We start from the raw sequence: 27,636 nt of genomic DNA, 5'->3' as shown, positions 1-27,636 counted from the left end.
TTCCCTCCATCAAGCTCAGACTTGCTCCGTGGTCCACGGTCATATGACTGGTAGATGCACCCCACCCTCGACTCTGCTGCCTATCAGGTTCTCTTCTTTCTTCTCCAGTTGTTGGGTCCAGGAGGAGCAGATGGGGAAGAGCAGGAGAGTGTCACATGCTTGGTGCTATTTTAACCTGACCTTCCTAAGATGGCTTTATCAGAGACACCCCGTGGGTTTTCAGATCCTTGACATGAGCAACGCATGATCCGATTGTCTCTGAAGTGGGTTCATCCATCTTGTTCTTTGTTCTCTGGGGTCCAGTCCCTGTCTCTGGACTTTTCAGCAGGTTAATAATTGCTTCTTCCATCTTCCCTTTGTTCTCTCGGTTTCAAGATGTTTCAGGACTTCCCAGGGTGGTCAGTGATTTTTGATAGCTATTTTTTTTTCTTTTAAAATTTTATTTGTTTTTTTATACAGCAGGTTCTTACTAGTCATCAATTTTATACACATCAGTGTATACATGTCAATCCCAATCGCCCAATTCATCACACCACCATCCCCACCCCCCCGAGGCTTTCCCCCCTTGGTGTCCATACGTTTGTTCTCTACATCTGTGTCTCAACTTCTGCCCTGCAAACCGGTTCATCTGTACCATTTTTCTAGGTTCCACATACATGCGTTAATATACGATATTTGTTTTTCTCTTTCTGACTTAACTTCACTCTGTATGACAGTCTCTAGATCCATCCATGTCTCAACAAATGACCCAATTTTGTTCCTTTTTATGGCTGAGTAATATTCCATCGTATATATGTACCACAACTTCTTTATCCATTCGTCTGTCAATGGGCATTTAGGTTGCTTCCATGACCTGGCTATTGTAAATAGTGCTGCAATGAACATTGGGGTGCATGTGTCTTATTTTATTTTATTTTTTTTTAAATTTATTTATTTTATTTATTTATTTTTGGCTGCGTTGGGTCTTCGTTGCTGTGCGCGGGCTTCCTCCAGTTGCAGCGAGCGGGGGCCACTCCTCATTGCGGTGTGCGGGCCTCTCATTGCAGTGGCTTCTCTCATTGTGGAGCACGGGCTCCAGGCATGCGTGCTTCAGTAGTTGCGGCACGTGGGCTCAGTAGTTGTGGCTCACGGGCTCTAGAGCACAGGCTCAGCAGTTGTGGCACACGAGCCCAGCTGCTCCGTGGCATGTGGGATCCTCCTGGACCCGTGTCCCCTGCATTGGCAGGTGAACTCTCAACCACTGCGCCACCGGGGAAGCCCTGCATATGTCTTTTTGAATTATGGTTTTCTCTGGGTATATGCCCAGTAGTGGGTTGCTGGATCATATGGTAATTCTATTTTTAGTTTTTAAGTAATCTCCATACTGTTCTCCGTAGTGGCTGTATCAATCCACATTCCCACCAACAATGCAAGAGGGTTCTCTTTTCTCCACACCCTCTCCAGCATTTGTTGTTTGTAGATTTTCTGATGATGCCCATGCTAACTGGCGTGAGGTGATACCTCATTGTAGTTTTGATTTGCATTTCTCTCATGATTAGTGATGTTGAGCATCTTTTCATGTGCTTCGTGGCCATCTGTATGTCTTCTTTGGAGAAATGTCTATTTAGGTCTTCTGCCCATTTTTGGATTGGGTTGTTTGTTTCTTTAATATTGAGCTGCATGAGCTGTTTATATATTTTGGAGATTAATCCTTTGTCCGTTGATTCATTTGCAAATCTTTTCTCCCATTCTGAGGGTTGTCTTTTCGTCTTCTTTATGGTTTCCTTTGCCATGCAAAAGCTTTGAAGTTTCATTAGGTCCCATTTGTTTATTTTTGGTTTTATTTCCATTACTCAGGGAGGTGGATCAAAAAAGATCTTGCTGTGATTTATGTCAAAGAGTGTTCTTCCTATGTTTTCCTCTAAGAGTTTTATAGTGTCCGGTCTTACATTTAGGTCTCTAATCCATTTTGAGTTTATTTTTGTGTATGGTGTTAGGGAGTGTTCTAATTTCATTCTTTTACATGTAGCTGTCCAGTTTTCCCAGCACCACTTATTGAAGAGACTGTCTTTTCTCCACTGTATATCCTTGCCTCCTTTGTCATAGATTAGTTGACCATAGGTGCGTGGGTTTATCTCTGGGCTTTCTATCTTGTTCCATTGATCTATGTTTCTGTTTTTGTGCCAGTACCATATTGTCTTGATTACTGTAGCTTTGTAGTATAGTTTGAAGTCAGGGAGTCTGATTCCTCCCGCTCTGTTATTTTCCCTCAAGACTGCTTTGGCTATTCAGGGTCTTTTGTGTCTCCATACAAATGTTAAGATTTTTTGTTCTAGTTCTGTAAAAAATGCCACTGGTAATTTGATAGGGATTGCATTGAATCTGTAGATTGCTTTGGGTAGTATAGTCATTTTCACAATGTTGATTCTTCCAATCCAAGAACATGGTATATCTCTCCATCTGTTGGTATCATCTTTAATTTCTTTCATCAGTGTCTTATAGTTTTCTGCATACAGGTCTTTTGTCTCCCTAGGTAGGTATATTCCTAGGTATTTTATTCTTTTTGTTGCCACGGTAAATTGGAGTGTTTCCTTAATTTGTCTTTCAGATTTTTCATCATTAGTGGATAGCTATTTAGAAAAATTTTTTTTATTTAAGTAGAGTTGATTTACAACGTTGTGCCAATCACTGCTGCACAGCAAAGTGACATAAAATCTTTTGGCTTAAAGTGTGTCCTTATCATTTTCAAATCTCCACCTCCCTTTATGCTATTTGAACCTAATTCAAAATGACTTCTCTGTTGGAATGAACAGACTAGGTAGGTTTTAATGAATGATGTAACTTTTTTTTTGAGTTTCCATATTACACATCTGATCACATCACTGTGCTATTTTATAGTTGACTGTATAAACACTACTTTTGTGAGGTTTTTGTGGGTTTCTTTCTTGTGTTCTGTCAGATCTTGACATCAAGATCAGTGATTTTTCAGCCTCTGTATAGCCGTATAATCCCATTATACCATGATTTAATTACACCGACTGTTTTAACTGTGGGTGAAATTATTATGATTTTCATTATTATACCAAAAATCTGGCAAGGAGTAATTTTCCTATAGCAGCTAGGTTGGGTTCTGTTCCCCTACTGGAGTCATAAAAGACCCTCTAGGCCAACTAGACACTTCGGACTTGCATTGTGTTCAAGTTTTCTTTTTTTTTTTTTAATTAATTAATTAATTAATTTATGGCTGCGTTGGGTCTTCGTTGCTGTGCACAGGTTTTCTCAAGTTGTGGTGAGTGGGGGCTACTCTTCGTTGGGGTGCGTGGGCTTCTCATTGCGGTGGCTTCTCTTGTTGTGGAGCACAGGCTCTAGGAGTGCAGGCTCAGTAGTTGTGGCTCACGGGCTGAGTTGCTCCACGGCACGTGGGATCTTCCCGGACGAGGGATCGAACCCGTGTCCCCTGCATTGGCAGGCAGATTCTTAGTCACTGTGCCACCAGGGAAGTACCTCATTGTGTTCAAGTTTAATTACTGGGTTTAAATTGTCTTTTTAAAAGATTGGGCCTATGGTAAAATATCAATAACATGATTGGGTAAACAGGGGACTATCTAATCATCTGATTGTTACTTTAAGAGTTTGGCAATTTTTTCCACTAAAATGACTGATTTTTGGACAGGTTATTTTAGAGTCAGCCTGACTCAGCCCGTGTGACCCTTCTAACTCCAGGACTCTAACTGCTCTCCTAATGGGATGCCAGTAATGCCTTGGGCACACCACCTGCCCCAGCATCAGCTGCTGTTCAGATGGCTCTGTGCTCCCAGACGCTGCACCAGGTAAATTACCAGCTTCCTGTTCACAAGGTGCTGCTCTGTGCAAGCCAATACCAGCACCTGGAGGCTCGTACAGACGCTGCTGCAAAATGTTGGAAATCCCACGTAAAAGTAGCACTTTCCTTTTTTTTTTTTTTTTAAATGCATGTATATAAACCTCTAACAGCTTACTACCTCTTAGGGTTTGAAACCCCAAAGACAAACAATATTTCTTTGCCCAATTTACCATGCCTTATAAACTTAGTGGGGAGGGAGACCCAGGAATTAAAGATAACATATGAAGTTACATAAAATGTCACGTAACAGTGAACTGCAGGATTCACTGGAATTGCTCGGAACACGGGATGTTGTGCATTCCAAACTCTGCTAAACCAGGAGGCTTAGAGAGACCGTACTGGAATTCAGGGGTGCAAGATCCATGATTATACCTTAAAGATAAGACAACTCTTGACTTGGAAACTACTTAGCAGTCTGGTTCGCTCCATTCAGTTCAAAGCAGTTCAATTCCATTCTGTTTCATTCAATTCAATTTAGTGGATCCATTTTCATGGGTGTTTATGGCCCACCGTTTCTGTGCCGGGCACTGAGGGGGATGCAAAGAAATGTAGAGCTAGGCAAACCTCTGCTGGTGCTGGTACCACTCCAAATCTACCCTCCCTTCTTCTCCACCCTGCTCTGCACCCTGGAAACCTGGTTTAGATGGACCACATCACTGTACTTCCTTGTCCTGTGGCTTTGGATTTGTTCAGGCAATGGAAAACACCAAGAGGAGATGGGGGTGGAGAGGAGGGAGAAGTTCGGGTATTCCTTCCCTGACTCCCTGCTGAATTGCAGCTTCATATCAGCTTTGCTTCTGCTCAGGTCCTTCTCTGTGCAGCGCTATCTCTGAGTAGATCCTGACCGAGGCTCCCTCCTGTTCCCCTTTGTGCCTTGGGGTGGTAAGTACTTCCTTAGGTACATGTCTTAGGATGCTCTTCCACCCTTGCTGCTTTCCTTAGGCTGTGCCCACAGTTTGGAAAAAAATACACCTTTTATTCAATTCTTCTTGATTATTCAGCTTGTGTCCTGCAGAGAACCATGCCAGATACCCTTAAGCAGCCTTCAATCCAAGTTCAGGAATTCGTTTATAGTTAAATCCTCATTATGTATTTATTATTCTGGGTTAAGTGACTAGGTGCTAGGTCTTGAGGATATAAACCCCTGTAAAAATGGCAGATGCAATTCTAACTCTCAGCGGAACCATGGCCTATGAGGGGGCACAGAAATTAAATCAGTGATCGCAAAATAGTATAATGAGTGTATGACAGGTGATTGAAAGGGTCCATGGGGACCTTGCCTTGTCTCAGGAGGGGGATCTCCCTGAGGGATTGTAATAGATTAGACTGCAATCTGAAGAATGGGCAGACACTGATTAGGTGAAGGGGGAGGCAGATGTGATAGGACTGGGCATGGCAAGAGTACGTTGGAAAAAGGGAACACGTGTGTGGAGACCTAATGGGGAGAGTGCGGCTCGTTGGAGATGGGTGAACATTCAGTGCAGCTAAGATGGGAGAGGAAGTGGAGGAGCAAATGAAGGTAGACACTAAGGAGAGACCAGATGCCATTTCACAGCCCCGTGAGTAGCTTTGGAGCTTACCCTCAGGGTGCGGGAAATCACTGAAAGGTTTTTAAGCAATTGGGTGTGGGTTTTAGAAGGAGTCCTTGGGCTGCAGGGTGGAGAATGAGTTGGAGGGGAGTGGGAGGCAGGGAGCTGGAGGGTGAGAGCTCATGGGGACAGGAATGAAGAGAAATTGATGTGTCCAGAGGCATTTAGTTGCCTTCTCTGTATTCTAAGTCTTTCTCCGCTCCCCATGACGGGTAAGCCCCAGAGACCTCAATCCTGAATGGCTTAGTTGCTCGGATAGAAGCCTCAGAAACAAAAGGCTCTGGGAACATCAGAGTGGCAGAGAGGAGAAAGGGTGCAGAAGAAGTGGGTGTACAGGCGGATCTTGCAAACCAGGGAGCCATGTGAAGAGGGCTCTGAGGGGTCCACCAGGGGAGCCTCCTGGGCTCCTTGCCCCTCAGAGAGGAAAAGCTGGGTCCATAAGAAGGAGAGCAGGGGGTATCTCAGGAGCACCATGTCCTTCCCCACCTCAGCCTAGAAAGAGCAAGTGCAGACCATGGCCCCCTCTCCATCTGAGGGCCTCTAAGCTGGGGTAGTGCCTGGAGTTGGAGCAGGAGAGAGCCGCAAAGCAGAGAACAAATTCTGTTTTAAAATGAAAAGACTGAGTTTCCAAATCACTGAAAGAATCCAGAAATTATGGACTCTGCCTAGGGTATCAGCATGGGAGGGAAAAGGGAGATTTGACAAAATAAGATAAGAATGAAATGATTTCTTATTTATGCCCCATTGAGTTTAAAATTCTCAATAAACACACACACGAATACATACAAACTTAAATGTGCAAAATTAAAAAAATCATTTATGTGTAGGTATATATATATATATATATATACATGTGTGTATGTATAGCAATATATGTGTTTATATGCATGTACATACACACACATTGTCCTGTAGATACTCACTGTAAAAATCTGGAAAATATAGACATGTATAAACAAAGAAGATGAAAATCATCCTATCACCTAATAACTGCCTTGTGTTTTATCATACAAATGTAATGTATTTTTAAAACACTTCCCCACTGAGACAAGTTATAATGACATTGTTTAAGGTGTTTGTTACATATTATTAAAGTGTTTGCTACAGAATTACTCAGTGCATTCAGTGTTGTAATAGTATTGATACAACTAAAAAACTTTTGTCAATGTGGTGTGTGAAAATAGAAACTCATAGTTTATTTAATTTGTATTTCTTTTATTATTAGAGAACCTGTATGTTTAAATTAGATGTATTCTTCCCCTATCTATTACTTCTGTGATTTGACTGTACGACTGTTGAGTATATTTTTATATTGAAGTGTTGATTAATTAATTTTTATTTTAGAAGAAATATGTATATACTAAGACTATTTATCTTGCATAATGTATTTTGGAAATATTTTTCCTGTTTGTCTTTAGATTCAATTCATAGTACTTTTTGTGCTACAGATGTTTTTAATTGGTATGCAGTCAAATATATCAATAATGTCCTTTAAGATGCTTCCTTTGTTTAGCTTAGAAAGGCTTTCCCCACCCTGAGATCAGAAAAATCTTGCCTATATTTTATTCTACTTGGTTTATTGCTTCATTTTTAAACATTGAACTCTTTAATCTACCTTGAATTTATGTTGATATATGTTCAGTGGCAGAAATTTACCCCTCCCTCCCATAGTTAAACCGTTTATTATCAAGTAACATTTATTAAAAGTGTTTTCTGATTTAAGTCCATTAAGGGTATGTTTCTTCCCCCATTGTAGAGGATGGATATGATGTGGGGTAAAGAACATAGACTTGGCATTCCAAACGATCTGGTCTTGCATCATCTTGCTTTTCTAATTTGTTAGCTGAGACACAAGACAATTTACTTGAAATTCTCATTTACTTCATAGTGTTAAATAAGCCTAATAGTATCCCAGATGGCTATGAAGAGGATTCAATGAGATAAGGGGTCTATAATACTTCATTAGTAAGTGTTAAAGCATTTGGTTTTATGCTTTTTTGTGTTGTTTACTTAAAAGCATTCTGGGCTGGAGCCAGAAAATCTGAGGACTTTTACAATGCCATTCTTTTTCTAAGCACCTCATTTCACTTTTTTCTGTGTTCAATAGCTATTTATGTCACAGAGTTGGAGAGCTGTTTGTTTTATTTTAGTCTCAGTTGAGAACGATTCTCTCTTTCTCTATCCCTCTCCACACACACACACACACACACACACGCACACGCACGTGTATATATGAATGTGTACTTATATATATGCACATGATTGTGTGTGTGTGTGTGTGTGTGTGTGTGTGTGTGTGTGTGGAGAGAGAGAGAGTACTTTAAAGGCTGGGAAGTGCCACACAAGTATAATGTACATATACAAAGATTTCCTTGAAGATTGGAAGCATAGACCATCTTTAGAGACCAGTTATATCCTTGAGCTGGCTTTATTAAACCTATTATGCAGCTGCTTGGTTTCAAGTATCAGAAACTGACTCTGGTTAACTGATGCAAAGACGGAATTTATTGGAAGGATGTGGAGTTACTCATGGAACAGAAGGGAGGCTGATGAACAGGACAACAGCATGCGTCTGTGTGTGCTGGGGCCAGTAGAAGGTGGATAAGTGGACTCTTTAGAACAGGAACTGATAATGTGTCTTCCCCTAAACAGTCCTCTTCCTCAAGAAAGAAATCTGTGTTCAGTTTTTTAAATCATCCTGCTGAAGAGTAAAATTTGGGGGAGGGAAGGTATGTGGCCCCAGCTTATGTCATGTGCTCACCCATTGGTTAGAGATGGGCAGGGTGATTCGTTGCCAGTTGCCAGTCTGTGTCTAGAGAGGGTAGAGGGAACTCCTTAAAAGGCTACTGGGGTGACATTCGTATAAGAAGAAGGATATAATTATTGGGTAGCCTACATACAATAAATGTCACAAAGCAGCCTCAGGCCTGTTTTCCTGCTCTAGCTTTAGGCTGGCCCAACAGAGAGAAGCAATCAGGAGAGGAGACCTAGAATAGAAGCCAAAAAGCTCTTAACCTAGCTTATCTAAGGAAGTTCCAGCCCTAGGATGTAGCCAGCATTGCCCTTGACCCTGACTCAACAACACACTGCCTCTTCAAGAAGGTAGAATATAGGTAGAGGGATCTGTGATGCTGGTGCTGTGAGGCCCATGAGGTCCAAGCTGAAGGAAGGTTGGGTACTGGGATACTGTAGCCTAGGACCATGGCTGCAAGCAAGTGTCAAATTCCCTACATCTGAGAAATGGCAGAGAGGGAACACAGTTGATTGCTGTCTTAGTCTTAAGACTCAAGACTTTTCTGCTTCAGCATAGTTAAATCTCCTTAAGTCTGTTTCTAAAGAGAAGAAAAGAAATGGAAACAGGAATTCATAAGGCTGCACCTTTCCCCTTGTGCGTATTCCCCCGGGAAGGTGATCCATTAGAAACAGAGGCAGACATGCCAAGAGCAATAAAGGGGCAGGCTCTGTGGGCTAAGCAGACTGTAGTTAAAGGCTTTCCCTGAGAATCCTGCTCATTCATTAATTCTAGCCTTGGAAGTGGGCCAAGCCGTGTGGTTTCACCACAGCAAGGGGCAAGATCCTAATGATTAAATGCTCTTTGTTGCCTTGCATTTCACTTTTTCTGGTAATGCACTTTGAAGAATGGAAAATTGAGTTTTCAATACTTGGTTGTTTGTTGAAGCTAAATCTAGAGGTAATTGAAGCCAGTTGAAAGCTGAGGGGAACAGCCAAGGTAAAGCTTCGAGCACAGGGGAGACTGGAGGACTCAAGTTTGGGGCCTCAGTGTGTCTTGCTCTCGCCTTCTGTGCCATTTCTCCCTCTTTCTTGTGTTGGAAACTGTAGTGAAATTCGTGTTTGGAGAATCAGGTTATTCATTGGAGAATAAATTCCTTTCAACATTCTCTTTGGATAAATACTTTAGTGTGTACAGAAGACTTAGGACCAGAGTAATAAGAAATGGTTTCTCAGTGGACGGTCAAGTGTCATCATTCTTTGCTTAAAAATCTTAAGCAACTAGAGTATGCTTTTTACTTTTTCTGGATAGCTGACCAGACCTTAATTTAATTAAATTTGCATTCCTATTTGATCTCCAGGAGCACACGAGAGTCATCTTGAGGAGATAAAATGCTTCTGTTTGATGTTGGCCAAGTAGATCAATAATTTGAGTATATGCAACACTTGGACTAGTTCTTGGCACTGAGTAGGTGATCTAAAAATATTAACTAAATGAATGAATACGTTATGTTATGTTTCTTTTCTCAAACAACCCATAAACACAGAGGAAAAGTTCATTCAAACAACGGTGTGACTGAATAAGTCATTAAAATCTTTTAGTCTGGTCACTTTGTTAAAACAACGTTCTGATCTTCAGACTGTTTGGTTGTGTATGGAAGAGAGTGTGTGTATTTGTAGGTGAGAGATTATTGCTTATTTAGACCAAAGAGCCAGCCAGCAAGGGGTCTAGTTCCTACACCAATACCTACTGCAAGAAAAATGTCCCCACTTTCAACTTCTTTAGGTTGGCTTTGGCACTTGATTCAACTTGATTTCTGACTAGGAGGGGAAGGAAGACTCTTTGGCAATGGCAGGACATTTCACGGGAAAAGTTAGGCTTCTCTATTTTGCTCTTCATTCAATAGCTACATTTTGAATGTTTATAACACACAAACCGATATATTGGACATCCCAGCCAGGAACCTACAGTAGATGTAGTTACCATTCAATACACACATACCTCGTTTTATTGTGTTTCACAGATATTGCGTTTTTTTACAAATTAAGTGTTTGTGGCAACCCTGAGTTGTCAGATGATGGTTAACATTCTTTAGCAATAAATTGTTTTTAATTAAGGTGCATACATTTTTTTTTAGACACAATGCTATTGCACACTTAACAGACTACTATAGTGGAAACGTAACTTTTATATGCACTGGGAAACCAAAAAATTCATGTGACTTGCTTTATTGTAATATTCGCTTTATTGTGGTGGTCTGGAACCAAACTTGAAATATCTCCGTAGTGTGCCTATATATTCTTTGTAGACAGCTTTATTGAGATGTAATTTACATACCATACAATTCACCTGTTTTAAGTGTATAATTCAATGGTTTTTAGTGTGCTTACAGAGTTACGCAGCCATCATCACAATAGAATTTTAGAATATTTTCATTACGTCCAAAAGAAACCTCGCACCAGTTTACTCCTCATCTCCCCGCCACTAGTTCTTGGCAACCACTAATCTATAGATACTTCCAATCTCTGTAGACTTGCCTATTCTGGGTATTCCATACAAATGGAATGATACATATACATACTGCCACATATAAAATAGATAACCAACAAGGACCTACTGTATAGCACAGGGAACTATATTCTATATTTTGTAATAAGCTATAAGGGAAAATAATATGAAAAAGAATATATATAAAACCTTTATATATATAACTGAATCACTGTGCTGTACACCTGAAACTAACATGACATTGTAAATCAACTATTCTTCAGTTAAAAGAAAATGGAATCATACAATATGTGGTCTTTTGTGTCTGGTTTCTTTCACTTAGCATATAGTTTTTGAGGTCCATCCATGTTATAGAATGTATTAGTACTTCATTTCTTTTTATTGCTGAATAGTAGTTGATAGTGTTTATTCATTCATCAGTTGATGGACATTTGGGTTGTTTTCACATTTTGGATATTATGACTCAAGGTCCTACAAACATTTGTGTACATGTTTTGGTGTGGACATATGTTTTCATTTTGGGGGGAGTATTTACCTAGCAGTAGAGTTTCTGGATCACGTAGCAATCCTATAGTTAACTTTTTGAGGAACTGCCAAGCTGTTTTCCACAGTGATTGCATCATTTTACGTTTACATTGACCATGTCTTTATTTGAAGAAAAAATGAGAATCCGTTACAAGGCTTAAAGGATTTCTGTACTCACCGAAGACTTATTATGTTTATAAAATGTTTAGCACAGTGTCTGTCACATCAGATTTAATCCTCATAGTAAGCCTATAAAAGTGGTATTGTTATAAAGCTCATTTAAAGATAAGAATGCTGAGCAGTGGAGAAGTTCAGCGACTTGCCCAAGGCCACACAGAATGTGGGATTCTTAATATTTGTCTATCTGGCTCCGAAACTAAGCTTTTAACAACTGTACTATAAAGCCTTTTTCCCTCTTTTAGTTTTGGAGGTACAAATTAGCATCGCACTAATCACATGCTGGGTGAACAGGATAGACCTATTTGGGGGGATATACTTTCTGGAGCCATGGGCCACCCTCGTGCTAGGATGAGAGGCAGATTCTACCCACAGATTGATCATCATACTGTAGTGATTGATGGGCTCAAGATATTAGAAAGAGGAAGTTTCTGTCTGATCCATTATGCAGGCCCTAAATCTAAGAAAATAAATGGGAAAATAAAATGCCTTCTTACCTTACACAATCCAGTGAGTGCTTACCAAGCATTATGCTGAGTGATCACATCAGTTACCCTCAGTCCTTTAATCTCCACAGCAACACTCTAAAACAGGCACTGGATTTGTCCCCATTCTACAGATGGGGAAATACTGGCTTAGAGAAAGTAAATCCCTTTGTCCTTGTTGCACAGCTAGCAGGAGTGACAGAACTGGAATTTAAGCATATGCAACTTGGCTCCAATGCCTGGGCTTGTAAGCACAATGCCATGAAATCCTTTCAGAAGTAGCAACCACTGTGAAATTTACTCTGATATGAGGCTCCACTGTAAAAAATTGGTCTGTGGTTACTTTGAAAATAGGGGTTTTTAAATCTATGTCCAGTAAATGTAATTTTAGTTTTCAACTTCAAAGTAGTATATGAATAGAATTATAGCTTTTTATTCTTGACAGATGTCACCATTTGATGGTAAACTTTTAGGGAGAAATGTTGTGTTCCAAAAGCTGCAAGGACATTAAATCTTTGGGTCAAAAGCCAAAACCTTTTTCTCTCCGTAGGGTGTTTTATTGTGGAATTCCTGGATAACCCACAGCAAGGATTATCTAGAAAGTGAGATAATCTAGAGACAGCATCATACAGGCCAAAATAACAGCCCATAGGTTGTCTTGCCAGCAAAGGCTGGCATCCTGGGGGACAGCTCAATTCTGCTCCTGGGATAACTGGTAGAAGACATCCTTTGAGGCTGATCTCAGAACTTGGCTTTAGGGTTGCACGCAGAGTTGGAAGGGTCCTGGGAAGTCGTCAGGATCAGGGAATGAGGTGAGCAGGTTCTGATCAAACACACACTCTAAAGTGGGATTATTATAAAGCCCATTTAAAGATAAGAATGTTGAGCAGTGGAGAAGTTCAGTGACTTGCCCAAGGTCACACAGAACAAGCTGTTTGATCCTTCTGGGTCATGTTTTGTCTATCAAATAATAGGACTCTACTAGAGAATGGACTTGAGGATATGGGGAGGGGGAGGGGTAAGATGTGACAGGGTGAGAGAGTGGCACGGACATATATACACTACCAAATGTAAAATAGATAGCTAGTGGGAAGCAGCCGCATAGCACAGGGAGATCAGCTCGGTGCTTTATGACCACCCAGAGGGGTGGGATAGGGAGGGTGGGAGGGAGGGAGACGCAAGAGGGAAGAGATATGGGAACATATGTATATGTAAAACTGATTCACTTTGTTATAAAGCAGAGACTAACACACCATTGTAAAGCAATTATACTCCAATAAAGATGTTAAAAAAAAATAATAGGACTCACTTCACAGAGTTGTTTTGAGGATGAAGTGATTTGAAACATGGACAGCATAGGGGCAATACTGAGCTCTTGGCTGGCTTTGTGATTACCAGTGTTTAGAAGCATGGACTCTGGAGACGGACAGACCTGGATTGGAATCATGCCTTTGGTACTTACTTTTTGTCTAGAGAAGACTGAAGACACAAACATTTGTGCTTCCGTTCCATAGGACAGGATTATGTGCAGGAGGTGGCTTCCCAGCCCGGGTCTACGTTCCCCATTTCTCCCTGGACTTAAGAGTGACCACGTGTCTAAATTCTAGACTATGGACAATTAGCAGAAGGGATGTGCACCACTTTCAGGTCTGGCTCACTAAATCTCCCATGTACCCTTCTAAATCCTCTTTCTCCTCCCTGTTTTATTAGAATATACATGTTGACAGAGCTTCTGGCAACCTGTGTCTCTGCCTTCCTGTTCGTCTACTCAGTATTATTATGTAAGCAAGCATGAAACTTCTCTTGTGTTTGTGACATTACACAATTTCGAGTTTATTTGTTAGAGCAGTTACACTTGATATGTAACTTGGTTACACTTAAAGTTGGAGGAGGTTATCAAGAGGATGTGACTGCTGGTTGACCAGAGAGCTGGACCCGGGCAATCAGAAGCTCCTCACCACCTTCTCTGTCCTTGGAATATACATTCCACCCATAGTTCCCATAACTGGAGCCATTTCAAGGACTGAGCCTTGAGAGAGTTTAGGTATCGGGACTATCTGCCTGGTATATGTGACTGAAACTGGTTAAGGCCTCTATATAAACTTTTAAGGTTTTGGAAGGCAGGTGCTGAGATCTACACATATTGTAGCCACCCAAGACGAGCCTTGTATGTAGGTTCCCTTGATTATTACACCTGCCACCTACCAATCTGGAGGGCTCTGTCTCTTTCTTTGGTCTCCCTTTGCCCTCCGTATATGGGGTCACTTTCAGATTTTACCCAGGAAGCTCCCGAGGTTGTGAACCAGCAATTGAATTCCTTCAGCCAGGAGGCAAGAAATGGGTCTTGGGATAGATGCACCCACAGGGGAAATCCCGAGTTGGCCATCAACCTCTATGTGGGGAGGGGTGGCCAGTATGTTAGATGTTTGTGGACCACTGAGCAGGTATTGGGATGTCCCAAAAATGTTGGCTGGTTTGATGTGCTTGTTTGAGGAACTTCAAGAAGTTCTTTGCAGGAAGGCAAAGAAGGGAAAGGCCTGGCTGGGCGGTGGGCTGACCTCCACTGTGGGCAGTTCTGTGGCCACTGATGCCCAACTAGAGGCTGAAGATCTTGTGAGAAAGTTGGAAGAAAAGCTGAGGTAGGAGAAGGGCCTGCAGTGTCCAGTGCTCTGCTAGCTTTGGGCTGGCAGACAAGGTGGGAGAACAGGCTGATAAGTCAGAGACCTCAGCGTGCCATTTTGCAAAGCTAGGAGGACGAAAGCTGCTCGGATTAAGGTCTGAGCCCTTGTGACACAGCCTGATTGGGATGCCAGGAGGTGGAATTCCTGGGAAAGTGAGGAGAACAAAGAGGAAGATGCTGTGCTGGCCCCATGCCATCTGATTTCTAACACAAAGGAAAGCAAAAGCACGCCAACAACCATGCCAGCCAGCAGGGCAGTCCCTAATTCAGGAAGTGTTCATGATGAGAGCATATACTCCTGCTGAGCTTATTGGCTTAGCTGCCAAGTTCCAGCAAAAGGCCAGGGAAAGTATCCAGGCATGGTTAGTGCAGTTATGGGATACACTTGATATGTGACCTTGGGCAATTATTTATCTTTTCTGAACTTCAATCTGTAAATAGAAGGTAACTATACTTATTTTGCAATTTTGTTGTAAGGATTAAATGAGATCAAATATAGAATTTTCAGCATGGTCAGGTTATTATTATTACTATTATTATTTATATCCAAATTACATCCAAGAGCTGAAGTGTTAGAAGCCATTTAACTGTCCATTTACATGGCTGCTGTAAAAATTCTTTTTCTCTCAATTGTGTGCTGGTCCAGAGCTCTGAAGGAACAATGGAGGGAAAGTGTAACTATCCCTGTTATCATTGTTACCCAGATTGAGATCCTTTCTGCCTAGAATCTAAATTCTATGAGGGTTGGGATTGGGTCTTGTCTCTCCTCCACAGCAGCTAGCTGAGTTTCTGGTATAAAGCAGGTGATTAACAAATGTTTCTTTGGCTTTCTTTATCTTCTAGTATTTATTGAGTATTTACTGTGTTCCCACCACCATGCATGTGTTCCATTTTCTTGCACTATCTTCAAACATAGCATCTCATGTGAGCCTCACAGCAATGCTGTAAAGTGAGCTGTATTGTTTTCCTATTACAGAGCTAAAGTAATAAGGCATTGAGCAGTTAAGTTACATGTGGGTCACATAGCAATGATGGAAGAATTGGGATATGATTCTAGGTAATCTGGCTTCAGAGTCACTCTTCTGCCTCTTGTAGATAAATAATGTAATATTTAGCTCATTGAGTATGTATCATGTAAATGCTAAACTCCCTACATGTGTAAACTCATTTCATACTCATTGCAAAAACTGTACATTAGGTGAAATTGGGTTATTAAAAAATGCAAAAGGATGCCTTAGTGTGTGTGGTCTTTGGAAAAATACCCACATCAGAGGAAAAAATCTACCCTTGAAAATTGGATAATCATATGGAGAAGAAAACTGGCTGTGCATCCTGTTACGAGAACTCTTAAATTCTCATTCATTCCTTCATCATTGAATGAGCACCTACTGTGTGTCAGGCGCTGAACTAGATGCTGAAGATACAACAAAGAAGAAGTCAGTCCCTGCCCTGAAGGTCTTTTCTTTCTAGTGGGAGAGGGACACATATACACATAGTGAACCTAAGGCGTATCTGAGCCAGAGCCAGCTGAATTCCTTATGCCAGAACAGGTGGACTTAATGTGGCCAGTTTGCACCATCAGAAGCAGCCTAGTAGGAGGTAACCACTGTGCTTATACATAAAATGGATGATTTATGAGTGTTTTCTTTTGTTGTTGGGGGCAGGGAAGCAAGAAAAACAAATGTGATTTACAAGTATTTGTTGGGTTCACTTATTTTAACATTTCCCATATGCTCAGAAGACAGCATACATGGAATATATTTTCTTGGTTACATACTGAAGGCTCTGGCAGGTTTCCCTATTTATTCCTTGTTATGATGTCTGCTAATATTTGTTATACGTTTGTGCAAAAACTGACAACAACAAAACACATACACACAAGGATGACAATTCAAGTGGTTTCTAACCCACATTTTTCTGGGAGTATATTTGCTATGAGGAAGTAAATTAATTCTGTAGGATTAAAAATTACAGACCACTAAGGTCTGTAGCACTGCTAATAAGACCTTTGATTTCTAGAGCACTTTGGAGCCCCTCAAGGCTTGCTGTGTACTTGTTCATCTCCTGCCCCATATAATGATTTTGGGAAGTTTGCAAAACAAATAAAATTATGTTCATTTTCAAGGAAACAAAATCTCAGAGAAGCTAAATTACTTGTCTCAGATCAGACTAATAGTAAGTTGCAGAATCATGATTTGAACCAAAATCTTTCTATACAACTTTGTTCCAATGCTGCAGTTATATTGATTTGAATTATGGCCAGAAACCAGTGTTTTAATAATTGTCATATATTTTTGTATCAAAAATTTTACGATTAAAAAAAAAATTCCTCCTAGACAAATGATGCTTTGGGTATTTAAACAGATCCTGCAAGGGCATTAAAAATTTTTTTTTTCTGCTTCCTACCCATCTATCAATTTAAAAATTGATGCTTTCCTTAGTCTTTTATGGAAATTATGTAAAAAGATTTTCTGGGTGAGTTCACCCAGTTTGCCCAGCTCTTGGCAAGGATTAGGTGTTTCAGACCCGTCTACACCTCAGCAGCCCAGCAGTTTGACTGAAACAAACATGGGCAGCTCAGGGTAGGTCCTTCTGTTCTCCACCATGACAGCCATGATTGTACCTTGCTGACAGCTCCCCTGTGGATCTTGTTAGTGGGGGTCTGTGCTTGTTCATTGCTTGGCAAGGCACAAGAACAATCTTTCTAATCTTGGCATTGAGTTCTCCAGGAGAGCTGCATGAATATTTATAACCCATCCACCCAATTTCCTAAGAGGGTAAATATTATGTTAAGTTTTCTTAGCGCACGGGTGCGCGCGCACACACACACACACACAAGACACATGCGCTACTAAAGAGGGGCAGGAGGGAACTTTAGGAAGTGATGGACATGTTTATGGCCTTAATGCTTTCACGGGTATATATTTATCCCCAAACTCATCATGTTGTGTAAGTTAAATACGTACAGATCTTTACATGTCAATCGTACCTCTCAATAAAGTGGTTTTAAAAAATTAAAAAAAAAGAAATACGTGCACTCTTGGCAATTCTTTTTCATTTTCAAAGAAGGAAGGCCGCTGCAGTGTCTTCCACCTGTCTCCTTTCTATCTGTAGCCTGGAGCCTCCACTTCTCACCCTTGGACGTTATTAACTATTTCCTGATAGTTTTCCCTGTCTCTGGTCCCTTTCTTCTCTGATCCATTTGCCACATTACAACTGGAGTTATTTTTCTCTCTGGAATCCTAGAACTGATTATATAATTCTCCTACTTAAAAACCTTGGAGGGTTTAGTATATCCAAATCAAGATAAAGTCCAAATTTAAGGAATTCAGGCTCCCAGGACACCCCAGTAATTGACCTTAAATGACCTTTCTGGGTTCATCACCACCACATCACCTACAGCACTCTGCATTCTAACCACTGTAGCTTTCCTGCCTCTCCTCTATCAAAGCCAACATTCTCATATCACAAATTTTTTCTTGTGTTGTTTCCTAGCCAAGAATGCATTTGGTCACCCTCTCTCCCTATAAAAATGTCTTCACTCATTTAAAGTCCAGTTTAACTACTTCCTATTGTCAGTTGCTTACCCTGATTATCCTTTAGAATTACATGTCTGTACGATAAGTTGTTACTTGTGCAGATGTTTAACATGAGTTCTTTGTTGCTTTATCAGGTAGCTAACTTGTGTCTATGTCATCCACTAGATTATGAGGGCTGGCTTTCATGGACATGAGTTGCACGGTGCCCCGTGTTTAGAAGGACCTCACACTTAGTTGAATGCTATGTTATCACCATCTTGAAAATCTTAAGAATTTTCCAACAAGTGGTCCTGCATTTTCATTTTGCACCGAGTTCTGCAAATATTGTTAAGTGGTGCTGTCCTTACGGAGAAGGGCTATTTCAGATTCATCTTTATCTGTACCAGCACTATGCCTTTCTCCTAGTTGCTGCCTATTCTAAAATGCTTGTTGGAAAAACCATGGAAATGAGTAGTCAAGTAACTTGCTTAATTAAAACATGTCAAAGCAGAAAATAGGCTTTGAACCTATCCGAGAAGGCTGGCTATCAAGGGAAATAAGATTTCCCAAGGTCTAGTCTCTATGGCATTAAGTTCCAAGGATTTTCCAAAAACCACATTTACTACTTATTACGGAGCAACATATTTCTACCAGAAGCAAATAACAGGCTTCAAGATGAAGCTACCTCTGGGACTGCCCAGTGAAGCGCTGAGGCATGGGATTGGAATCACTTGTAAAGATGGGAGGCAATGAATTTCCTTCCAGAAGCTCACATGATGTGAGAGATTCTTGGCATTCTTCTTGTAGTAGCTAGCCCCACATTTGGCCAAACTAGCCCACACATTTGGTTTCCTAAGGAATCATCTCTTGATTGTTTCTAGACCAAGTTGCTTCAGGGAGATAGAATGGAATTATTCCTAGAAAGGATTGCCTCTGAGTGAGAATGAGTATGAAGTATAGGAAGCAGGAGGTAGAAATCTGTAAAAAGAACAACCGTTTTATTTCTAAACAGCATAAACATTCCTCTCAGTCATGTCTAAATTACTACCCCCAAGATGAACACAAGGATTTCCCTTTACCTTTCAGAGTGTTTGAAATTTAATGTTCTTGCTTTCAAGAAAAGGGAATTATCTTTTAAAAGCAATTGCTAATAATTCAGGCTGGTTCTTTAAGAGACTATAAAGATGGTGATTTTTTTCAAAAAAGGGAAAAAAACTAGATTGTTTGGAGGGATACGGAGATTTTGTGTTGCGGTCTGGGGGAAGGAGGCACCGTTCAGGAGAGCAAATGGGATCCTGTGATACAGTGGTGGGAAGCAACCATAGACAATATGTAAATGAATGAACGTGACTATTTTCTAATAAAGCTTTATTTACAAAAACTGATGGCAGCCTGGATTTGGCCCTTGGGCTGTAGTTTGCTAACTCCTGCTCTAGAACAACTGACAGTGATACACTGGGAGAAGCTGTACAGAAGTGCTTCTTTTAATATTGTTCATAAGAACAAGGATCTCAAATGGCCATCACCAGTAGAATGGTTACATATGTTGTTTTATATTCAATCGGTGGAATGCTAGATAGCAGTGAAAAGAAGTGATCTCTAGCCACATACATCAATGTGAACTAATTCTAGACACAGTGTGGAACAAGTTCAGTAAGGCACACATAACATGATTCTACAGTTCAGAGCAGGTAAGCCGACTGTAAGTGTATTTAGGGATACATATAGGGGTGGGGAAACTATAGAGGAAAGGAAGGGAATGATTGAGAGGCTTTGAATTACCACCGAGGAGGAAGGGAATATGAGAATGGGTCAAGTTCTAGGAGCTTCAAGAGTACTGGTCAGATGTATACACTGATGTGTATAAAATTGATGACTAATAAGAACCTGCTGTGTAAAAAAATAAATAAAATTAAATTAAAAAATAAAAAAAAAAAAGAAGAGGACTTTCTTCTAGTCTTAGAGTCAAACCTTTTCAAATCTCATGTTTCAGACTCTTCTGATAGAGGATGATAAACTGTCCTTTTACACACAGGTAGTTCAAGTGCAGTCGCATGGTACAGAATAGTTAATACATAAAGTCTGAATTCAGAATCAGAGACTGAAGTGTTATCATTCCTTCATCACTCAATCTATCTCCTAAATCAATGATTTAAACCTTTAGATCATACAGGCTTCCGTGGTGGCACAGTGGTTAAGAATCCGCCTGCCAATGCAGGGAACACGGGTTTGAATCCATGGGCCAAGGCAGGACGTGCCCTGGTCCGGGAAGATCCCACGTGTCGCGGGGCAGCTAAGCCCGTGCGCCACAGCTACTGAGCCTGCGCTCTAGAGCCTGCGAGCCACGCCTACTGACCACCCCCCCCCCCCCAAAAGAAGAGTACTGGTCAGTTCCATTTCTTAAGCTGGTGGTTTGAACAGAAATATATTTATTTCCTTTAAGAAGCAGGGCTCTTCCTCCTCCCCTTCTACCTCCCCGGCTATGGCGCGCGAAGGGCTGAGCGCTGCTGTATTTTGTCCCACGAGGCGACCCTTTCTCCCGCGGAGGTTGCGGCGGCGGCGGCGGCCGCCATAGCGGTGGCGGCGACGGGGACAGTGGAGTGCTGACAGCAGGCCTGGCCGCCCACCTGCCCCACCCTGTCGCTGGGGGTGGGGAAGAAGCACACACCTTTAAAAATGCATTTTTGGGTAGGTATATAGTTTAAGATAAAGTAGGGCTAAGTACACTCATCCCTTGGCCGGCGGGGGATTGGTTTCAGGACCCTCCACAGGTACCAAAATCCGAGGATGCTCAAGTCCCTTATATGCAACGACACAGTACGGAAGGCGCTCTTTATCTGCTGGTTCTGCAGCCCCGGATACGGAGGGCTGACTGTAACTTTTTGGAGGCTTTTTAACTAGGAAGTGGCAGAACTGGGATTTGAACTTTGGTCTCTTTGGCTCCAAAGCTCAAAATCGTTCTACTCACTCCTCATGTGCCTGGGTTTAAGCCAGTATTATTTTATTGTAGTCCTGGCACTTAATCACTTCTTTATATCTACCGAGATACTACAAAACAGATCTGTACAGCCTCCATTTCTACCCGAATCAGTGAAGCCTGTCAAGTTAATTGGTTGTGACACTCAGCTTCCAGAATGTGTAATTATCAGCTCTATTGAGTGGGAAGCTCAGATGACAGTTAATAGTACATGTAGACGGAAATCTGTGTGTTGCAGTAACTGAAGAACTAGCCAAGAATGTAACATTAATCAAAATGTCCATATAGTGTACCAGAAAGTTTCTACGTGGAAATGCAAGCCAGAGCGTTTCTATATCTATAAACATTCCTATTTATAATTCACAATTAATCTCTGTGCATCTTATTCTCCTTTGAACCGCAGATATGGAAGACCAGTATATCCAACTGGGCACAGATGGAAAAATATCCCTATCCCAACTTCACAATGAAACCAAAGTTTTGGTGCTTGACACCTGCAGCAGCTGATAGGTGAGTGTGGCTGATCAGTCAGCTAAGCAAGTTTTCAAATGTGAGCAGCCAAAGCTCTGGAAATAGCATCAGGCACTTGATAATGTGTCAGGAGTTCTTGTACCACGTGCAGTGAGCGGAATTTTGCAGCTAGACAACCAGAGTTTGTGTTCTGGTTTTGCCACTTGAAAGATACGTGCTCTTGAGCAAATGACTTCACCTGAGTCTGTATTCTCAGTGGTAAAAATTTGTAAAATAGCTCATAGTTTTAATCCTGGCTGCTCGTTAGAAGTTTTTTTAAAAACCACCAATACAATGAATGGTTTCATCTGCCCTGGACCAATGATCAGTTTGGGGAGAAGAGGAGAGTCCTGGGTGTTGGCATTTTTGGAAAGCTCAATAAATTTTATAAAGTGGATCAGAACTTCTGCCTTATGGATGGCTGTGTGACTCCTGCCCTGGAAGAGAGGACCTTACAAAAGCGTCTGTGTTGTTTCTCTCCTTTATGATGGGAGAGTGACATCCAGAGAGGTGAAGTGACTCAGCCAGTCCAAGCCAGTTAAGTAGCAGAACCAACTCTAGACCAAAGGTCTCCTAACCTGTAGCCTTATACTCATTAGAGAGACACTGAATCTTCAAGCTAAAAACACCAATGAAATAGTATACCTTCTCACTTTCAAAAATGTCTGGTTTGGGTGATAAATTATATGTTACTTTTATGTTAAAAAATACATTATAGGCAAACAAGTAAAACATACTAAGTGCTTGTGTTTGTGCATATGTGTGTGTGTGTGTATTTGGGAAGTACTAGCAGTGAGAAATAGGACTTGAGAAGTTTTGAAGAGAACTGGTGTATATTAGTCAGCTTGGGCTGCCATAACAAAGTACCATAGATTGTGTAGCTTAAATAACAGATATTTATTTCTCACAGTTCTGGAGGCTGGGAAGTCCAAGATCAAGGTACAAACAAGGTAGTTTCATTCTGAGGCCTCTTCTCTTGGCTTGTAGATGGTCATCGTCCGTCTCTGTGCTCATATGACCTCTTTTTTTGTGGGAGTGTGGAGAGGGAGAGAAAGCAAGCTTTCTGATGTCTCTTATAAGGGTAGTAATCCCATCGTGGATGCCTCACCCTAATGACCTTATCTAATTAGGTACTAATTCCATCTTGCAGGCCCCACCTCATGACCTCATGCAACCCTAATTACCACCCAAAGGCCCCATCTGCAAATACCATTATGTTGGGAGTTTGGGCTTCAATATATGAGTTTTGGGGGGGCACAAACATTCAGTCCATAACAAATAGTATGTAAATCTCCTTATTTTCAGAGTGGTTTGCTAGACCAAAAATTATGTCTATTATCCTGGTCCATGGAATATTATAAAAAATCCTATGTTAGTGATTCTCAATCTTGGATGTAAATTAGAATAACCTGGGAGCTTTTATATAGTACTAATCCTCAACACCTCTTCTCCCAATAACTGAATCAGAATCTTGGAAGAGGGTTGGGGACCAGGGTTGAGGGTTACAGCCGAGGTTGAGAACCACTGATCTCTGGGCAGCTGGGCTCTGGAGTAGAAGGAGGTAGTCAGTGACTTGTCAGCTAGTGACAAGAAGGAAGTGAGACTCATATGCCATAAATGTCTGAATAGAAGGGGAGAACTTTCTCCAAAATCATCCCTCATAAAAGAGGAAGGATTATGTTCCAGTCCTTACAAAGTTTCTCATGTTATTGGGCACTCTCTCATTTGCTGTGTTTTGTGCGATGTTGATTTTACATCTGTCTTAACGCTATGCAAATTCAGTGGCTTGGGATTGCTTTATATTTAGACATATACGATTTATATTATCACCAGAACTTCCTTTCTTTTCACCATACTCCTTAACTGACACATTAGCAGGTTATGTACTGGTCCACAGACTTCCAGGACCTTGAGCAAGTTACTTCTCCTCCCCAGGCTTCAGTTCTTTTCCTCTCAAAAAATGAGGGCATTGAGCAAGACTAGGGAATTGATAAAATTATAGAAGCCCCCAATCGTAGTAACTCTAACTGTACCCTTTTATCTCTTCCACACACATGCCTTAGGCAAACCATTTATATCATTTTATTTTTTCTTTTATGTTTGCCATTGTTCACTGTGGAAGATTGTATTTTATTCAAAATACTTGCCGCCCCTCCTTGGGGGCAATTATACTTTCTCACCCTACTGAATTCAGGAGTGGATATGAGACCTTGCTTTAGCCAATGAAAGGTGGGCAGAAATGACTTGCCTCATTTCTGAACAGAAACTTTTAAGAGCCAGCTTGTGTTTTTGTAACATCTCTTTTTTCCTTTGCCAGGAAATCATCAATAACCCAGATAGGAAAAGTGACATATAATTTATTGTCCAAACCAGGCATTTTTGAAAGTGAGAAGATGAACTCTTGAGAGTGAAAAGATATGCTATTAATAATTACTCTGGGACATAGACATAAGCTAGGACTGTGTTGGATAAACTGGAATGTGGAGTCCAGATAGAGGCTGCTTTGTCAACTTGGTTTCTGGAGAGAAAGTGACAATGACAGGGAGCAGGACCAGAGCCAGCCCATGATGGACGCACATGAGAGAGAAATCGCCCTTTATAAGTCACGAAGATTTTGGGGTCCATTGTTATTACAGCACAGCTCAGCCAACTGGTAACAGAAGTTTAATCAATACAGCTGATTGATGCAGAAAACTCATTGAAAAGTGGCCTTCTGTTGGCCTGAGTAACTGGGTCATTCAAGTGACTGCTGAACACTGAAGATATGTTCAGAGGTATCTGGAGCTGCTGGCAGCTTCTTCCAATTTAAAACAAGGAAAGCTATCCCCTACTGTCTAAGTGGGCCTTGTTATTGTGTCCTGGACAGACCAAATTTGAGAGTACCTGCATCACCCAAAATATCATTCCCAGGGATTTCTTTTGTAAACACTGATGTTGATTCATTTGACCATTTTACTCTGGCCAAAGCTGATAGAATCAAGGTAGAGACTCAAGTGTGAGCAATCTGCAGGCTGGCCAGCAGCCTACTTAGTGGCATTGTGTAAATGCTTTGCTAATCAGAGAAGATGTTACCACTGGAGTGTTCAGATCCTCCCTGGAAAATATCTGACCTAGATGCATGAGGACATAATGTAATGAGTTTGCAGAAGTTGAAAGTCACACAGAAAAAGGGGCAAAAGATATAATTGAGCCATGCTAACAGTGGTTAATAGAGCATGGTTTAGCAAACTTGGGCTGCTGAAAATACAAGCAATTTACTTGACTACTAGAGATGTTGCTAAGTGAAATCTATGTATATCCTGATCTTGGTGAGGCCATCATGGTGGTTCTTCCTGGGTTCCCATGAAACTTGACTTCCCCTCTTCCTTGCTCCCCCTAATGCTGACAGCACAGATAAGATCCTCATCAGTCTTCCTTCTATGCGTCCTTTCAGTGCCATCCCTTCCCCTTTCCAAAATATGAACCAGTATGTCCCTGTTCTTGAAACCACAAAATGTTCTAACACAGGCCAGAAAGGACAACAAAGGCTAATTACAAATATCGTCATTGACAATAGCAAAACCACAAATGCAAAGTTAAAATTCCTGTCTATTTTGAGAGTGGAGCTTCTGGGTCCAACTCGGCAAGAAACTTGCACCATTTGCCTTCCCCTAAATGAAACTGCTTTGCATTGGAATGGACTTTTACTTTGTCCGAATTTTGTTTTGTTTTGTTTTGAGGGGTTGGCTCAAATCTCCTCATAAAAAAAGTATTTCCTCTTACTTCATGTGGTTTGTCCCACATCCAGAGAGTATCCTTTTATATTGCTTCTGAGCCAATATTTCTTTTTCTTATGTCTTTAAAGCTGTTGCTTAGAAATGCTGTGGCTCTTTCCTCCTGGCCTCAGTTAGGAAAGGGATTCGTACCCTAGAACTTCATTAGCATGGGAATTAACTCTTGCAACACACAGAGACTTGGGTCATTGGTTAGCTTGTTGATCTCTTTCAAGCCCTATAGTATGTTAGAATAGGAAGTGATGTCAGAGATCCTTGGGTTTAAGAGTCCTGAGGAGTAAAATTGCACCTTTATAGCCACATGGCTAGTGAACGGCATAGATGGATTAACGCTCAGTTGTATGGATTATTAATGCAGTGCTCTTTCTCCAAATCAGATTCTTATTCTCCTTTGCAACTTTTACATTTGTATAATTCATTCATTCATGCTATATATACTTTCCTTCAGATACCATTTCTAATCCTCATAACAGCTATATATGCCAGGTAGAGTGCCAAGCACTGGGGTTGCAAAGATAAAGATAACACAACTTTTACTCCTGAGGAATGGCAGGAGTTGAAAAATAGATATCACAATTCAATGTATCAAGTGCTGTGGGAACTCAGAGTAGAAATCAACCACCTGGGCTGCTGGGGGTGGGAAAAAAGAGCTTTTGTAGAGGAAGTTACATTTAGCAGTATTTTGAAGAATGTGTAAGAGATTGACAGATGGGGTAGGATTGGGAAGAGGACGGAAGAGCAGTTTGTACAAAGGATCATGAAAGGAATGGTGATAATGTCAGGTTGGCAGAAGTATAGACTGTGATAAGAGAAGTGAGCTAGATGCACTTGGAAAAGAAGGTCAAGAGAGTGTCAGGCCTGACCTATCATTTAAGGAGTTTGGAGTTTATTCTACAGGAAATGTAGATGAGAGATCCCTAAACAAGGAGAAAGGAGAGGTAGAAACAGAGGGACCAGTTGGGAAGATGGTACATACAATTAAAAGGTAAAAAGTTCCAGCTCTCCCAAACTACCAGTGGTAGGTAAGGTTTGAGGCAGGGGGCTAAACTCAGTCAATCTTGAAACAATGTATTATGGGTTGAAGGGGAGAAGAGGATGAAAGATAACTGAGGATATGAATTTTGGGAACCTGTGTGGATGATGGCAGCACACTGTGAAAAAAAAGGAGTGGAAAGAGCAATAGAGTTTGGGGCAAAAATGATCGGAGGTTTGGATCTGTCCTAAAGAAGGTGATGCTGAGGTGGTAGTTAAAATTATTTGATTCTCATTTGCTGAATAAGGATCAAAATAATATCTGGATTGAAGGAAGCAGAAATTAACATTTTAGTTTTGGTTCTAAATTTAAAAGGAGAGAAATAAAGATACTTGAGTGTTCTTCCAAATTTCCCAGGTTAGGTCACATAACAAGGAAGGGGAAAAGGAATTTAGGGCAGTTTGTACAGTGGATAAGCATAGGAAAGGACCTTAGCTTAAAAACTGCATGGTCTTTAAGTTCATCACCTCTCTGCAATACATTCCAGGACTGTGGTGAGGATTGGTAGAGACATCAGAAAGGAAAGTGTCCTAGACAACATAGGCTCTGCTCCATTGTGGTAAACAGACAAACAGAACTCCCCAACTTGCAGTGGTTTAAGATAACCAATGTTTTCTTTCACTTAATAACTTTATGAAAGAGATAGATTATCTTCATTTTGTGGGTAAAGAAACAGACTTGTTCAAGAGCATACAAGAGGGAGAGCACTGAGATCTCTCATACTCCAAAGGCTGGGTATTCTCTTTCCATTGTGCAGAAATGCCTCTCACAAGGAGGACACCCCCAGTCCCAGACTGTGTGCTCCTGGCCAGAATGGAGCTCTGAAGCTGAAATATCTACACTATTTTCTTTGTGTTTCCTAACTGTGAAGTTCTTCCCTGGGCAGAGAGGGAGGAGAAAATTTATCTCCCACATCCTCTGTCTCATTGCTTCCCAAGGAGGAGGGCAGGGTAGGCCAGTGTCCACAGAGTTGACAGAGTAAGTTGACATATTTGGGTTTAAATCCTGATTCTAGCTGCTTGTCAGCTGTGTGGACCTAGATAAGATACTTAACATCTCTGTATCTCACTTTCCTTGGCCTCTGTAATGGGAGTACTAATGGTATTTATTTCAAATGTTTATTGTGAGGATTAAATGAAATAATACACCTAGAGGCCTTAGCACATTGCTTAATGTATAGTAAATAATCTGTTCATATTTGCCACTATTATGATGACTGTTTTAGAAACTCTTGACCTCTTGCTTTCCATTTCTGTACATGATGATTT

The 27,636-nt window shown here is 41.0% G+C and overlaps 1 protein-coding gene across 1 annotated transcript in view; it reads left to right on the top strand.

Annotated features, from left to right (window-relative positions):
- LOC132352102 (uncharacterized) overlaps nt 1-27,636 on the top strand; it is a 536,476-nt gene that overhangs the window by 113,866 nt on the left and 394,974 nt on the right. The window contains exon 6 of the mRNA XM_059902414.1: nt 21,456-21,562. Coding sequence (XP_059758397.1) covers nt 21,456-21,562 — 107 coding nt within the window. The remainder of the gene's footprint in view (nt 1-21,455; nt 21,563-27,636) is intronic.

The sequence above is a fragment of the Balaenoptera ricei genome, chromosome 17, assembly GCF_028023285.1.
Source record: "Balaenoptera ricei isolate mBalRic1 chromosome 17, mBalRic1.hap2, whole genome shotgun sequence".
Taxonomy (NCBI): Eukaryota; Metazoa; Chordata; class Mammalia; order Artiodactyla; family Balaenopteridae; genus Balaenoptera; species Balaenoptera ricei.
The sequence above is the reverse complement of the archived record's forward strand: the minus strand, read 5'-3'. Positions and strand labels throughout refer to the sequence as shown.